At 37.7% G+C, this 14465-nt stretch overlaps 1 protein-coding gene across 7 annotated transcripts in view; it reads right to left on the bottom strand.

The window, feature by feature from the left end:
* The window catches only part of LOC126299506 (ephrin type-B receptor 1-B), a 337486-nt gene that overhangs the window by 119845 nt on the left and 203176 nt on the right, over positions 1-14465 (bottom strand). For all 7 annotated transcript variants that reach the window (XM_049991462.1, XM_049991463.1, XM_049991465.1 and 4 more), the window contains exons 5-7: positions 13366-13511; positions 12727-12961; positions 3176-3331 (exon numbers count right to left, since the gene is read on the bottom strand). In XM_049991462.1, the coding sequence (XP_049847419.1) occupies positions 3176-3331; positions 12727-12961; positions 13366-13511 (537 nt within the window). The remainder of the gene's footprint in view (positions 1-3175; positions 3332-12726; positions 12962-13365; positions 13512-14465) is intronic.

The raw sequence follows: 14465 nt of genomic DNA, 5'->3' as shown, positions 1-14465 counted from the left end.
AAGGTCTGAAGGGACTGCACTGGCTTCATCAGAAAAAAATGCATGGTTACATGATCTGCTGCAGTTTCTTTGTTCCCAGATCCAGTGCTTTACAGGGGTCTGCAGCAGAAGCAGTCTTTTCTGTCTACCCACTCACCATGTCACCGCCTCTGGTTGAGGCATCTATGAAAGTTGATGTGGAGCATCCAACTCCAGCGTCGCTGCCTGTTCTACGGGCCTGAGCTGATGTCCGTCCAGGGGTCATGTTCAGTCGTTCACCAAGATGCCCCCAAAGGATCCAGCTGCCATCAAGGATAGTCCATCAACAGCAGCAGCACCCTCAGACATGAGCAGTTTTTCAGCTGGTATTCCTGACCATTCACAAGGTAGATACTGGCATTCAGACAGGGGCCTGGCATTAGCCATAGTCACAAATCCTGTCCCCTCAGCAATGTCTGCCTCCTGACCTGTCTCTATCCACGCCTCAGTAGTGCATGGCAATGATGCAAAGTTTAGCAAAGAGGAATGTGGTGTCATCAATATCTCGCATCATGAGGCTCAGAGTTAGCACCATCACAGACACTACTAGAAGCATAGCAGCCAGCTGGCATGGTCAACCATGAGATGACTGAGGGCCACACCTATGAGGAAGCTTGGCAGCGCTGTCGCAGCCGGCTGCTATTTATGTGCAGCCTCAGAGCTCTATGCTCAGTCTGTGTTCAGCCGCAAGGCTTGTACCACGGAGCTACTTGAGTGTGTCAACAGTGAGAAAGTACTTTGTGTGTAGTCTATACAGTGTGTCTCTGCCTACTTACAGTACTGTACAGTCAGTGAAGAGAGTCTTCTATAACAAATACTTTGTTTAGAGTTGTGTCACGATTCTTTATTGTTTGAGGGCTGAACATTCTTACTCTCTAGATGTGACGCAACACAGACAAACACTGTGCTGGCATCACAATACTGTTGCATGGGAGGTAATACAAGAGGATGCAGGATGTCTGTAACATACTATTGTGGTATCAGAGTTCCCTCAATCACCACCGGCCATGACCGGAAGTTATACCTGGTGACTCCCCACACTACTACACATCTTCAAAACAACAGAAGAATGAGAGCTCTCCCCAGATCACCACCATATTGGCTGGTGATGGTCATCGGGGATAGTGCAGAACCAAAATTAATTGCTGAACACAAATTGCGATATCATTCATCAGCAATTCTTGCTTCTTGGTCATTGAACCACTCCAAACACAGCTGTTTGTTTTGTGGTGTTAACGACAGTCTACAACTGAGATTGTAATTCTCTACTCAGGCTGCTGCTAGTTACAGGATGGGATGAGGCACTATATTGCAGGAAGTTCATTATATATTCTCCGATGGCATGCATACATGTGAAGGAATAATGATGTGCTTGATTCACAGTATTGTGATCCTCCCTTGTGGTGGTCAGTTGAAGTTCAATGATGAGTATCGTTCCCACGCAGTCCAACAACGGGCCACAGTCACATCCAAATGTTGCACAAAACTGGAAAGTACATTTTCTCCCAGGTGAAGACACACTTTTTCCATGTTAAGTGGCAGTATATTTTTCCTCAGAACTGTAAAACTTATCAATCCTTTGAATGGTTAAGGTTTTATGCATGGGTGTAAAATTTCCTGGCACTTTAGGAAATGAAACTCATGGGAAAAAAACACATTTTGGAAAGATTTCTGATGTGCAGCAACATATAAGCTGCGTATTTTCATATTACGAAAGTATAAATTTTTATAACATGACAGAATAGAATTCATGAAGTACCAATATGTAATGCCTATTAGACATACTACAAGCTAAAAGCTTTAAGTTAGAAAATAGTTTCACATTTCATTCATACGCTCCAGTTTCTTGAAAAGTAGTAGTACAAAATTTTTATATATATTTGGCATTGTCATATTCTTCCATAACTTGTGTGATGTCCCTGTTTCTTCTCCTTCCTTGTTCTTACAAACAGCCTTATCTTCACTAATTCTGTAACTATTCCTGCCGTTGTCAAAACTTATTCGCCAGTTAACTTCACCAACCCTGAAGGAATCACTGGTTTAGTTATCCTGTGATTAGTCTCCGGGTAGGTGTTGTTACATGTTCATACGATGTGTTTTCTGCACTACTTCCCGAACAACTTAAGCAGCTGTTAGCTGGGGACTGTACAACTGGCCCTTACTAGTGTAGCAATCTGGCCAAAAATTTTCTGTCAAAATTTTATATTCTTGGATACGCCGGAAAGATAATATGTAAAATTTCTCACCTGTTCCTTTTAGTCATTTATATGCACTCTGGTAGTCGGAATCTACAGATTTCGTAAGTAATTGTAACAATTTTAATCATTCGCAAACCTAATCAACTACATAATCAGACAGTGATTGGCATTCACCCATTTGGCTTTACTCCTCTCAGCTCGTATAGCCCCGTCCCCTTTTACCTGTGGGAAAATTTATTTCTACGTGCAACGAGGATTCCCTTGAGAGAGACATCATGTACACTATGCACGCATTCTAAAATCAATATATGATTCATTCACAAATCAACTTAGAATGTGTTCAAAAACCTGCAAGGATGCATTTCAAAATCATACGAAGTAATCAGTAGACCAATGTGCGCTGGATGCTAGTCACTTTGTGAAACTAGGTTTTTTCCCTCAAGAATATGGATTTGGTCCCCCCCCCCCCCCCCCCCCAAAAAAAAGGACCGGGTCAATACCTCGGTTTGCATCCATATTAATGTCTGGATCTGGTCCAGGGTGATTTTATTTTCTTCCAAAAATATCTGTGGGTATCATTTGAATCCATGTATAAGGATTTTTCTGTCTGTAAACTATCCTGCAATAACCTTCCCAATCAAGCATACCATTGTGCCCCCACTAACTGGTTTGAGAAAACGGTAAATTAACTTTTTGGGGAAGCAAGGATTTACTTTACTTTCTTCAAACTTTCAGAGAGGGATTGTCATCTTCTTGGCCAAACAGTAAAAGACTGCTTGAAATATCACTGCGGCAAGACCATTGGCACAATCAGGTATTAGCAAGTATAAAATCAGTACACATATGCATAAAACAAACTAAGTGTTATTTTCCTCCATGCAGCTGTTTTATATAAGATAAAATAGCACTGTTCTCTAAAGTGCACTCAACAAATTAAATAATACCACTAGAATACTTACGAGTACAGGGCATAGTTTTTGGGTCTTTCTCTGCCCGATAATACTGTGGATCACACTGACACTCACTAAATCCATAATCAGATGCCTTACTATGGTCTGGACATGGCTGACAGGGCTCATCTCCAGTGATGTGCTTGAAAAATCCAGGTGAACATTCTGTGGAATATTAAAAATTGGTATCACTTTATTCTCTTCATAAATTAATAAAAATTGACTTAATACGGGTTTCATTCAATTTCTAACAATCACCTACAAATAGAATGACAGGTAGAAAATTTGTAAAAGATGAAGGATGGAAGATCAGGCGTTAATGTCCTGTCTACAGTGCAGTTATCAGTGATGGAGCACAGGCTCATATATAAAAAGGATGGAGAAGGAAATCAGTTGTGTGCTTTACAAAAGAGCCATCCTCAATATTTGCCTCTAGTGGTTAAAGTAAACCACAAGAAAGATGAATCTTAGAAAACATAAATCTCATGACTAGATGGGGGATTTAAACTCTGCTGCTCCTGAACGTGAGGCTAGTGCTTCAATCACAATGCCACCTTGCACAGAGTATGTGTTTAAGGTGACAATGGTGATCAAACTTCTGTGAAAGAGGCTCCTTCATACAAGGCAGTGTCTGTGTGAACTGGTTTACCTATACATAGTTTTACAGACCTCCATGCCTTCAATTATGGAACCGTGGGTGTCCTGGTTTACAAAGATGACACACTGGATGCTCACTTACACAATTATACCACTTACAATAGGCGATTGTCCTACAAGACAACAATGTTCCACCACACAACTCATTTTATGGCCAAAGCATTTTCAGCGACAAACAATTTGGCACTCTGAGTGTCTGGCTCTATCTCCCAAACTGAACATCCTAAGTCACATTCAGGAAGTTTTCAGTAAGTGTTTTCTGTGCACAGACTTCCTTTCCATATCCATGCATACCAAGAAGAGCTTTGCAAGGAAAATTACATGTGGAAATGTAGGGTGCCACTGTCATTACCACATGCTTCTCCATGTACTGTATTGCTGCTTGTAATATATTAAGCAGGCAAATCCATTTTGTAAATTTCAAGCATAATATATTTTCCTGTGATTATTATTTAAAATTTTATTTATGCTGTGTCAAGTGTTTTATGTTTTGGCTACAGTAAATCACATTTGACAAAAGACTTTTTGAATTATCATCATTTTTGTGCTTTTCCCTTGATTTTTGGCAATCAGTTTAAAACATAATTACTGAACTCCTATGAGCCATGAAAAATTGTTATAAAGTCATAGTCAAGTATCACATACAAGCAGATGAGGAATATATTTCTTCAATTTGATAAATAGCCAATAACCTACTGAACGGACAGTTGATTGTTTTACAAATGATATCAATGTGGAATAGGAATCTGAAAATTGTCTGACAACATAGCACAAAAGATACTATGATAAAAACAATGAAAGCATGTAAATGTTACACTGTACAGGAAGAGAACATGTGCTGATAGGACAAAGATGGGGAAGGAAATCTGCTGTATCCTTTACAGAGGATCAATCTCCCAAGCATTCACCTAAATCTAAGTAGCAGGATGGGCATCTGGATATTGCTGCTCTCAGAAGCAAGACCAGTAGCAATGTACATAATCTTTTGACAGGTTTTATCAGTTAACAGAAGTTCCGGTTAGCACAAATTATTAAGATTTTTAGTCTGTTGCACCATTAGATTGTTTCATTTAACACCAAGTTTAAATGTTTTTCTCTTTTTTTCCCTTTTGTTTCTCTGCTAGAGTTGCACGAGTAACACTGCTTGACAAACGCAATCAACAACGAAAACAATCATGACGCCAACAGAGTGAGCAATAAGATCCAGTCAACCAATGCACTTCTGTGTTCAGATATGCTTTTTTTACCTTAACAGAGAGGTAGTACGAGTAACGACTTCACAGTGCTAAGAACAAAAATGTTGAAGCTTTAAGTCTAGAATGATTCAACTATATGCACACTTCCAATGAATCTTTAATTGGACCTATAATTCAGTCAAAAGCAGACGAGATTGAAAAAACTTTAGACATTCAACATTTCTGATGTGCTAGTGGTTGGCTGTACTGGCTCCAAAAGCGACACTCTGTTTCATCATTAGCGATTTGTCAAGAAGCAAATAAAGCTGATGAAGAAGAAGCAAACAGCTGGTTGCATCAGTTTGACAAAATGAGAAAAAGTATGCCTCATGTCATTTCTACAAGATGCACAAAAATGGATTTTTATACAACCTTTTCAAAACATGTACCGACAAAATAAAAGGTGGCAAGTGCCATTGAGGAGCACACAGTAAAGAATGTTAAACTGTTGTACTTGTACATAATTCAGATACCAGTGATAAACATCATCCTTGGGTGATAATTAATTCTGAAAAACAACCATGTTTTACGAACGACATCGATACGTTACTTTGCACCCTATTCTCACCTTAAGAGAGCTTGGATCGATAGCTCATCATTCTGTAAGTGGCTTCTTCATTTTAATATTCGAAAGGTAGTTCAGAATAGGCATGATAGGACATTGGACATGTGTAATATGCTGTAGTAAAACATTGCTCATGAATCATTCCCCTGCAGCAATCACTTCCCACTCCAACTCTACTCGCACTGTGTCATCATGGACTTGCCACAGCCTACTGTTCACAATCAAGTGGGGCAGCGTCTCTCCGAAAGCTGCCTCAAAGAACAGGCTCTAGCACCTTCACTCACTGTCTGGCTTCAAAGAGGCATCATTTTTTCGTTAGTCCACTTGCTCTCGGTGTGTTGTTCAGATTTACTCTCCTTCATATTGCACTACCATTTAGGTTGTCATTTTGGTTACTACTGTGGCTATTATTCTGGTTTGGTTCTGTTTACTATTGTGGTTAGTCTTCTATTAGTTCTCAAGAATGTTGAAAAGAAAAAATACTGAAAACTGTGTTTTCAATGAGGAATGGGAGATTTAGTACATTTTTGTAAAGAATTCCAATGAGAAACTGCTATGTTAAATATGAAAAAAGTGCTTAAATTAAAAACAAGGGTAGTAATCTTGCTTAACATTTCCCTTCACTCCATTAAGGAACACATGGAAATTACTTTCATGATATATGATGTACTTTAGCGGATAAGTTAAAAAACAAAAAAAAAAGGTACAAAAGTTGCCTGAACCATCAAGTCTTAAACAGTTTAATTGAATTTTATGCAGTATGCTTAAAATTAGCAAAAGCCCAGAAATTATTCAGCAATGGTATACTCATCAAAGAACGTCCTATAGAAATGGCAAACACATACGCTTACGACAATGCTGCTGAACACTTTAAAACAGTTGCTCTGCTACATAACACTGAAAGTCGAATTCTTGATATTGGACATAGCATACAAAAGAAATCAAACAATTTAATTACAAACTGTTGGTATTATTCTTTGTGTGTGTGGAGTAGAGTACTGATCAAACAGATCTATGTTAGTCAACTACTGACTTTTATTGGCCTAATAATGGACAACTTTCCTGTAGATGAAGAGCTGCTTGCTTTAATTTTGTTATCAGAACAACAGAATTGGATATTTGTAACGCAGTTAACAAGTGTATGACAAAACTGGTGGTTCTAAAATGTGCTCTGCTATTTTTACCGATGATGCACCAGCTATGACCACTGATGACTTCATTGGACAATTAAGAAAAACGGAATAAGCAGTTCAGTGTTTCATTGCATTATTTGTAAGGAAATGCTATCCAGAAAAAGTGTCAGAAAGTTTTCTGTAGCGAAAGATGTAACAAAAATTATGAACTGAATATGCAGAGGAAATTGAGCACTATCTCACTCAGAATTTAAACATTTTTTGGAATAAGCTGACGCAGAATACAGAGACATATCTTTTCATTGCAAAATTTGTTGGTTGAGTGCAGGAAAATATTTAGTTCATTGTTTTGCACTTCAAAAAGAACTTTTCAAGTTTCTGAGTATAGAAATAAAATAGGATATCCTGAAAACAAGCTGAAGTATTCGCTTTCTTATCAGTATTAGCATTTATAACAGACTTTACAAATCATTTAGATAATTTGAATTTGCATTTGCAAAGAAATTTCTGATATCTTTATACAGATATTAATGCAATTTCCGCAGTTGCTGTGATTTGAAACATGAATGGGTTTAAAATTTTTGAGATTTATTTCCCTTATTGATGAAGTCTTCAATGAGTTTCACAATTGTTTTAAAGATTTTAAATCATTATCTTTAATAATCCAATGAAAATTAGAAGGTGATCCATTCATGCTATCCAGAACAGAAAAAGGTGCAGCAATTTTTGAAGTTGTGTCACTATGTTGGTACCTACAACTTGCCGACTTCACTATTCAAATAAAATCTTTATTCAGATTAACATACATTTGTGAAAGTACATTTACTTCAGCAAAGTACATTATTTCTGCTCAGCATAATGCAGTTATCAATGAGTGACTGAAATATCTACTACATTTTGCTGCCACAAAAATTGAAACTGATACTGCAGAATTTGTCAAGATCAAGTTAAGAAATCAAAACATAAATATTTAAATATGTCTTTACTGTCAGTACAAGAGTTTCAGACAAATAACCAGATAAAAATCAAAATTTTATTAGATTGCTTCCTTTGAAGTTCACATATATGGAATAGAAAGGATCTACAATCCACAATGATTGATAGTCATCCCTGCAATTGGACAGCATGTGGCTATGACTGTGGCAGGGCCACAATGGCACCACAAGGGTCAAGATGGAGGGGAAAGGATTCGACAGAAGGAAATGGTTCGTGGACCCATGCTTTGCCAGGCCTGCTGTAAATGGTTAACATGTAGAAAAAACTATCCCAAAAATAGAATGCCACTGTAGTATTTTTCATCCTTTTTTACCCATTGTATTAAAAAAGGCAATCACATTACACTCACTTCAATACTCACATCCCACACCACATAATATGTCTGGTTCTGCCTGGGGTTGCCATTTATTACAGTGTGTAATGTTCATTGTTACAGTTTCACTCAGTTGAGATGCATAGCTAGTGTTAGCTTCCCACAATGCACGTAATAGCTGATACTCAAAATGTGAGACGTCTGGTATGCACACAGTGTTTCAAGTACAGCAAAAATGGCTCGTAAGAGGGGGAAGTACCAAGTATTCATGTGGGATGGAAGTTTGTTGCTACTGCTATTAACATTACCTTATTTACACAAATCTAATGCACACTTTTTTTTACCATATGCAGTATTCAAAATTGGGGTGCAGATAAGATTCAACAGCACATTACATTTGAATAAAAACTTGAATCCATCATTCACTGGCAATGTCTTTGCAACTTAAGTATTTTTCCCCACATTACAATGCACTGTCATAATTCTCAACTTCGGTGCATTATTTATGGCTTACTACTGCACAGTATGTTTGCATTAGGTAGTCATGAAATGGAAGGCAAGCAGAGAAGAACTTCGTGTGATGCTACTTTCAAATGTAAGGAAATTCTTTATGCTGAAAAATATGGTAATAAGAGGGCTGATCGAGAGTTCAATGTAGCTGAGAGTTGGGTCTGCTTACTAAAGAAATGGAAACTGGCATTATTTGATAGCTGTGGATGGGTTGATGGCTTTATGAAACAGGTGGGATTATCTCTACAATGTAGTACAACAGCATGCCAAAAGCTTCCACAGGACTCTGAGAAAAAACTTCAATAATTTCAGCAATATATCATCATGCTTTGGAAAGAGAAGAATTTTTCGAAAGACCAAACAGGCAACACTGATGAGATGCCAGTTTGATCTAAAACACACATAACTACATGATTGATGATAGGGAACAAAAGAAATTACCATTAAAACATCAGGATGTGAAAAACAGTCCATTACTGTTAAGATGGCAATCACAGCAGATGGGGGCAAACTTCCTCCTTTCTTAAACTTCAAGTACAAAACAAACCCTAAGATCTCTAAAAATTAAAAACTGTTCCCTGATGATGGCATTGTTTGAAATCAAGAGAAAGAAAGGACAATGAAACTTGACTGCTTGACTGTCTCCAAAACGTATGGGGGCTCTACCTTGTTGAGCTTTCAAAGCTACCATCAATGCTTTGTCTTTATGGATTTCGTGGTCAACTCACTAATGATGTAAGAACGAAGATCCATAGCCAAGCCAGTGACACTGTCACTATTCCTGGAAGAATGACTTCCGTGTTGCAACTGCTGGATGTTAATATAAACAAACCTTTCACAGGTTACATTCAGGAACAGTACGAAAAATTGTTTTGTGATCCAAACTCTGAACTGACTCCACCAAGTAAAATTAAGCTTGCTGTACTTCACATTATTGCACACAGAACTTCAGCTGCCTGTAAAAGAATTGAAGCACCAATGATCATAGACGCATTCAAGAAACACAGAATTTCAAATACTCTGTATGGCATGAAGGTGGTGTGCTTTGGAACGACATCAAGGATCATGGGGAAAGATGAAATGATTCTGTTTCGAAGGACATTTAACAATGGGTCACTTAAAAACTATTGTTGTTTGATCGTTCATGTATACGTCCATTGATATGTAAAATAGACTTAGCCTACCAGTGATATGCCAAAAAAACTCTTTTTTTATTATTTTAATTTTCAAAATTGGAGTGAGCACTACATTCAATGGTGCATTAGATTCACATGAATACAATATGTGAACAGTCATCAGCAGGAAAACTATATGGGGAAGCTCCTCAAAGTAATCATCACTATTCTGTGTGTTCAAATAGTTTAACTGATATTGGTTAAAAGAAACACACAGATCACGTAGTAGTTGCAAAGATGTCTCACACTGGCCTAATGCCGATTAGTAAATGTGCCTTTGTGCACTTATGTTAGAATTGTACCAGTAATTTGGTGTTCAACTGATGTACTGGGTGTTTGAGCATATTGCTCTGTGCATCACGGGTCATCAGCTTATTTGAAACGACAACCCTCCGCCACACACCGTCAGGTGGCTTGCGGAGTATGGATGTAGATGTAGATATAATTAAGTTCAGAACCATTTCTGTGCTTTTGAAATCAGAAGTACATGTTATCCCAAGAACTGTAATATTATGCCTATGCCAAGCCAATGTCTCTTTCAAAGTACTCAGCAGCTCAGAATATCATATCTTGAGAATATTGCAGGTGAGGTGGTTGGCTACAAGTATTGAAAGTGGACTGATAGGTCTGTGTAATGAGCTTTATGAAGTCCTCAAAACTGCCTCCTGTGAACTACATTGTGATTTTCTGCCCAATACTTATCATCATATTTCCAAAAGATGGTATGGGGAAGAGCTATCAGTAGCTATGTAAATGTTATAACAATGCAAAAATTGATTTTACACTAGACAAATGTGAACTGAAAAAATCATTGGAACAGTAAAGAGCTTGGACAGCCAAAATGGAATCTATATACACTGAAGAGCCAAAGAAACTGGTACACCTGCCTAATATCGTGTAGGGCCCCTGCGAGCACACAGAAGTGCTGCAACATAGTGTGGCATGGACTCTACTAATGACTGAAGTAGTGCAGGAGGCAACTGACACCATGAATCCTGCAGGGCTGTCCATAAACCCGTTAAAGAGTACGAGGGGGTGGAAATCTCTTCTGAATAGCATGTTGCAAGCCATCCAAGAAATGCTCAATAACGTTCATGTCTGGGGAGTTTGGTGGCCAGCAGAAGTGTTTAAACTCAGAAGTTTTTTTTCCTGGAGCCACTCTGTAGCAATTCTGGATGTGTGATGTGTTGCATTGTAGTGCTAGAACTGCCCAAGTCTTTCGGAATGCACAATGGACATGAATTGATGCACGTGATCAGACAGGATGCTTACATACATGGCGGCCATCAGAGTCGTATCTAGACATATCAAGAGTCCCATACCACTCCAACTGCACATGGCCCGCACCATTACAGAGCTTCCAACAGTCCCCTGCTGACATGCAGGATCCATGGATTCATGAGGTTGTCTCCATACACATACACGTCCATCTGCTCGATACAATTTGATACGAGACTCGTCCGACCAGGCAACATGTTTCCGGTCGACAACAGTCCAATGTTGGTATTGACGGGTCTATGTGAAGCGTAAAGCTTTGTGTCGTGCATTCACATCAAGGGAACACAAGTGGGCCTTCGGCTCTGAAAGCCCATATCAATGATGTTTCATTGAATGGTTCACACACTGACACATGCTGACGGTGCAGCATTTAAATCTACAGCAATTTGCAATGGGTTGCACTTCCCTCATATTGAAAGATTCCCTTTTTCATCATTGGTCACGTTCTTGCAGGATCTTTTTCCCACTGCAGCGATGTCGGAGGTTTGATGTTTTATCGGCCTCTTAATATTCATGGTACACTCGTACACCGACTTTAATAACACAATCAAAATCACTTAAATGTTGATAACCTGCCATTGTAGCAGCAGTAAGCAATCTAACAACTGCACCAGACACTTGTTGTCTTATATAGGCATTACCGATCACAGAACTGTATTCTGCCTGTTAACATATCTGTGTTTTTAGTTATGCATGCCTATACCAGTTTCTTTGGTGCTTCAGTGAATAACAGATAAAGATAAAGAAAGATTTAATGTGTTCCTGTCTCGTGGGTCATGGTCTTTTGGCAGAAGAACAAAGCCGAAAGAAGGTTTAGAAGTGGTTATGTTCTATAATAAAGAAGAAATAGAAAAAAGTGTTTTATCTTTTGTCAGTTAGCACAGCTTACATTACAAATTTCTACTGTTCTTGTTGGCTATGTCTGATTACTTTTCATCAAATCTGGTAGCATACTCTCTGATTCTGGAGTCCTATTATTTTTCTGCTCCATCAATGAACCATTACATTTTTGTTTATTTGAAATCTCTTATTACGTTATATGTGCCACAATTTTTGAACTGAGTAAGATCGTGCAGTGGTAGTCACATGCTTCATCTCCAGGATTAAGATTTTCCATGTTTTTTACAAACCTCCAAAGATGAATTTCAAGATGGTTCCCAAGGAAAAATGTCACGCACAACTTCTTTCCCTATACTTGTACAATTTGAGATTTTGCTCTGTCTCTAACAACCTCTTTGTCAATAGGATGCTACACTCTACAACAATTTTCCTTACACAAAATTCTTGAATTATATTTTCACTTTAAACACAAGATGATGTTTATTGTACATCCCAGTTCTATTTTATCATGATATAATTTTTTTTTGTTTCTTCACTTATTATTACTATTAATTTGTTTTACATCACTACTCTTTTTTCTTCTTCTTAGAATTGTCTCATGGTTACAGTGTTTCCATATCATTATTTCTACTAAACTAAAGGCACTAACATGACAATTATACTAGACATCAACAGGACATGCAGTTATTTTTCTTTTTCTGTACCAGTATAAACACTACACTTAAGTCCAAATACATAAAATAAAGGCCTGCATAATGAACATCTGGAACTAAAAGAGAAGGAACTGTTATTCATTGATCAGTCATAATGTCATAGTAAAAAAGAAAGCTGTAATTTACCATCTAAAAATGGACTTACGTGCGCAGGACTGTTTCTCCACTTTTGCTTCAAATCCAGCTTTGCACTTGCATCCTCCAGAAGGCAAATACCACTTCCCATCACCTTTGCATAAATAGGTTGGCATATCCACTTCTTCAGAATTTTCAACACATTTCCCAGTAGCTCGTTCAATGAATGTCACCTCTTTCCCAGTGGGTGTTGTTGGAAAGTGAGCAAAATTCACAGTAACTTCTGGGCATGTCAGATAATAAACCTAAAATAAATTAAATACACAAGAAGTTATCCTTGTACATCTTTCACAAATATGAAATTAAGAAACAACGTAGACAATGTAGCTGTGTGTGTGTGTGTGTGTGAGATTCATATTGTGCATGCATGCACATGTGTTCTGTATTAGCTCTATGAAGAACATCATCCAAAATCTTTGCAATGTTTCCAGTCTCGTTTATGTGCCTATCAACTGTATGGTGAATTGTTACCTTTACTCCTTATATTACTTGTTTTCCACTGCAGATTTTTGATTATCGTAAAGATATAACTACTACATACAGAAAATTATTGGTAGATGCTGATTCTGAAACACAATAAAACACTGAAGTCTGTTCTGTATCTACAAACTTTACAAATTTAATTAAAAAAAAATGCAAAGAAATTTACCTTTATTGCTAAAAGAGATATACAAGCGCCTTGATCTCGGAATGCAAAATACACTCCCTTCTTGGTAACAGGAATAGATTTGATTTCGGTGTTAATAATAACTTCACTGTTAGTGTTGAAACGTCCTTCACCAGCAGCAATGCGACCTGTAAAATATCCAACAGTATTTGATGTAAAACAAACTGTTCATAGCCCCTACCCTTCCCCAAAAAAGAGAAAAAGAGAGAGAGAGAGAGAGAGAGAGAGAGAGAGAGAGAGAGAGAGAGAGAGAGAGAGAGAGAGAGACATGAAGTATTTTAAGCTTCTCTGACAGCAGTAGCATTTGTATTTGTTACCAGAAGAATGACACTCTCTGACCAGCTGCACGTGTCACAACTATAATTCAGAGTAAACCTTTTTCATTGTAATGTCATAATTAATATCAAGAGCCTAATATCATCACTGTTTAGCACTCAACAATTTTAAACCCATCAAAATTTTACAATAAAATACTATAGATAACTACAATTTTACATAATTTCAACTATGAAATGAGATCCATTTAAATGAGCCACAAAAATGCAATCAAAAGTAATTAGGTAATAGGGTCAAATAATTAATATCAGTTTCAGTTCTATACACTGCCTCTCAAATAACTAAAATGTAAAAGTATGACATTTCCTCTACATCTTATTTTTTGTATTTAAAGCAATGTCCTATCACCTGTACTGGTGCATAAGCATATATCTTGGCATCATCCAAACATCTGAGGTAATTGTGAGAGTCAATGAGTTTTTATATCCCTCCTTATATCCAATAAACTGCTCCCAACCTCATAAGCTACAGACAAATACCAGACAAATGAAATGGTCCATATTTAAACCTGTAACAGTTCTTGCGGTAAGTATAAGAATTAGTGGACAGAAAGTGGCTAGTGAAAGTTCTGAAATTCATTCTGTGTAAACTGAGCCAAGTATATTGTCACAGCAACCAAAACAATTATAAAATGAAAAATCTTACAAGTAACCAAGTACCTGGGGATTTTCAATACACAGTCAGGATGGGAGGGGGGGGGGGGGGAGGGGGAGGAAGAGGGAGGAGGCAACTGTCCCCAGTGAGAA

Source organism: Schistocerca gregaria, chromosome X (assembly GCF_023897955.1).
Source record: "Schistocerca gregaria isolate iqSchGreg1 chromosome X, iqSchGreg1.2, whole genome shotgun sequence".
NCBI lineage: Eukaryota > Metazoa > Arthropoda > Insecta > Orthoptera > Acrididae > Schistocerca > Schistocerca gregaria.
This window is presented reverse-complemented; position numbering and strand designations above follow the sequence as displayed.